This window comes from Penaeus monodon, chromosome 15 (genome assembly GCF_015228065.2).
Source record: "Penaeus monodon isolate SGIC_2016 chromosome 15, NSTDA_Pmon_1, whole genome shotgun sequence".
NCBI classification, from domain to species: Eukaryota; Metazoa; Arthropoda; class Malacostraca; order Decapoda; family Penaeidae; genus Penaeus; species Penaeus monodon.
Genome location: NC_051400.1, coordinates 38,722,415 through 38,722,708, shown reverse-complemented (window position 1 = coordinate 38,722,708; position 294 = coordinate 38,722,415). Strand labels below are relative to the sequence as shown.

The 294-nt window shown below is 35.0% G+C and overlaps 1 protein-coding gene across 1 annotated transcript in view; it reads right to left on the bottom strand.

The window, feature by feature from the left end:
- The window catches only part of LOC119582359 (nesprin-1-like), a gene marked incomplete at its 3' end in the record, with an annotated part of 145,991 nt that overhangs the window by 80,103 nt on the left and 65,594 nt on the right, over nucleotides 1–294 (bottom strand). The window contains 1 exon segment of the mRNA XM_037930574.1: nucleotides 30–91. Within this exon segment, the coding sequence (XP_037786502.1) occupies nucleotides 30–91 (62 nt within the window).

Here is a 294-nt window from a genome sequence, read left to right as displayed (position 1 = left end):
CTGGATATTGCATTCCTGCTTTAACTTACCCGAGCTAAATGAGCGTTGATCCAGTTCATGAATGTTTTCTTTTGTACTCTCTCCTGCTCGTCTGTAAAAGAAAGAAAGAAAAAAAAATTATTAACAGGAAGTGAACAGCGGTTGCAGGAGGATGATAAATGAGCAGGTTGGCTGATATTGGTGAATTTATAATGATAAAAGTTGGCTGCGGGAAAGTGGTTGATAAATGTTGGTAAAATCTAAGAGTTTGTTATATCAAATGTTGATGAATTGAGTATTCGTTAAAATGTTCTT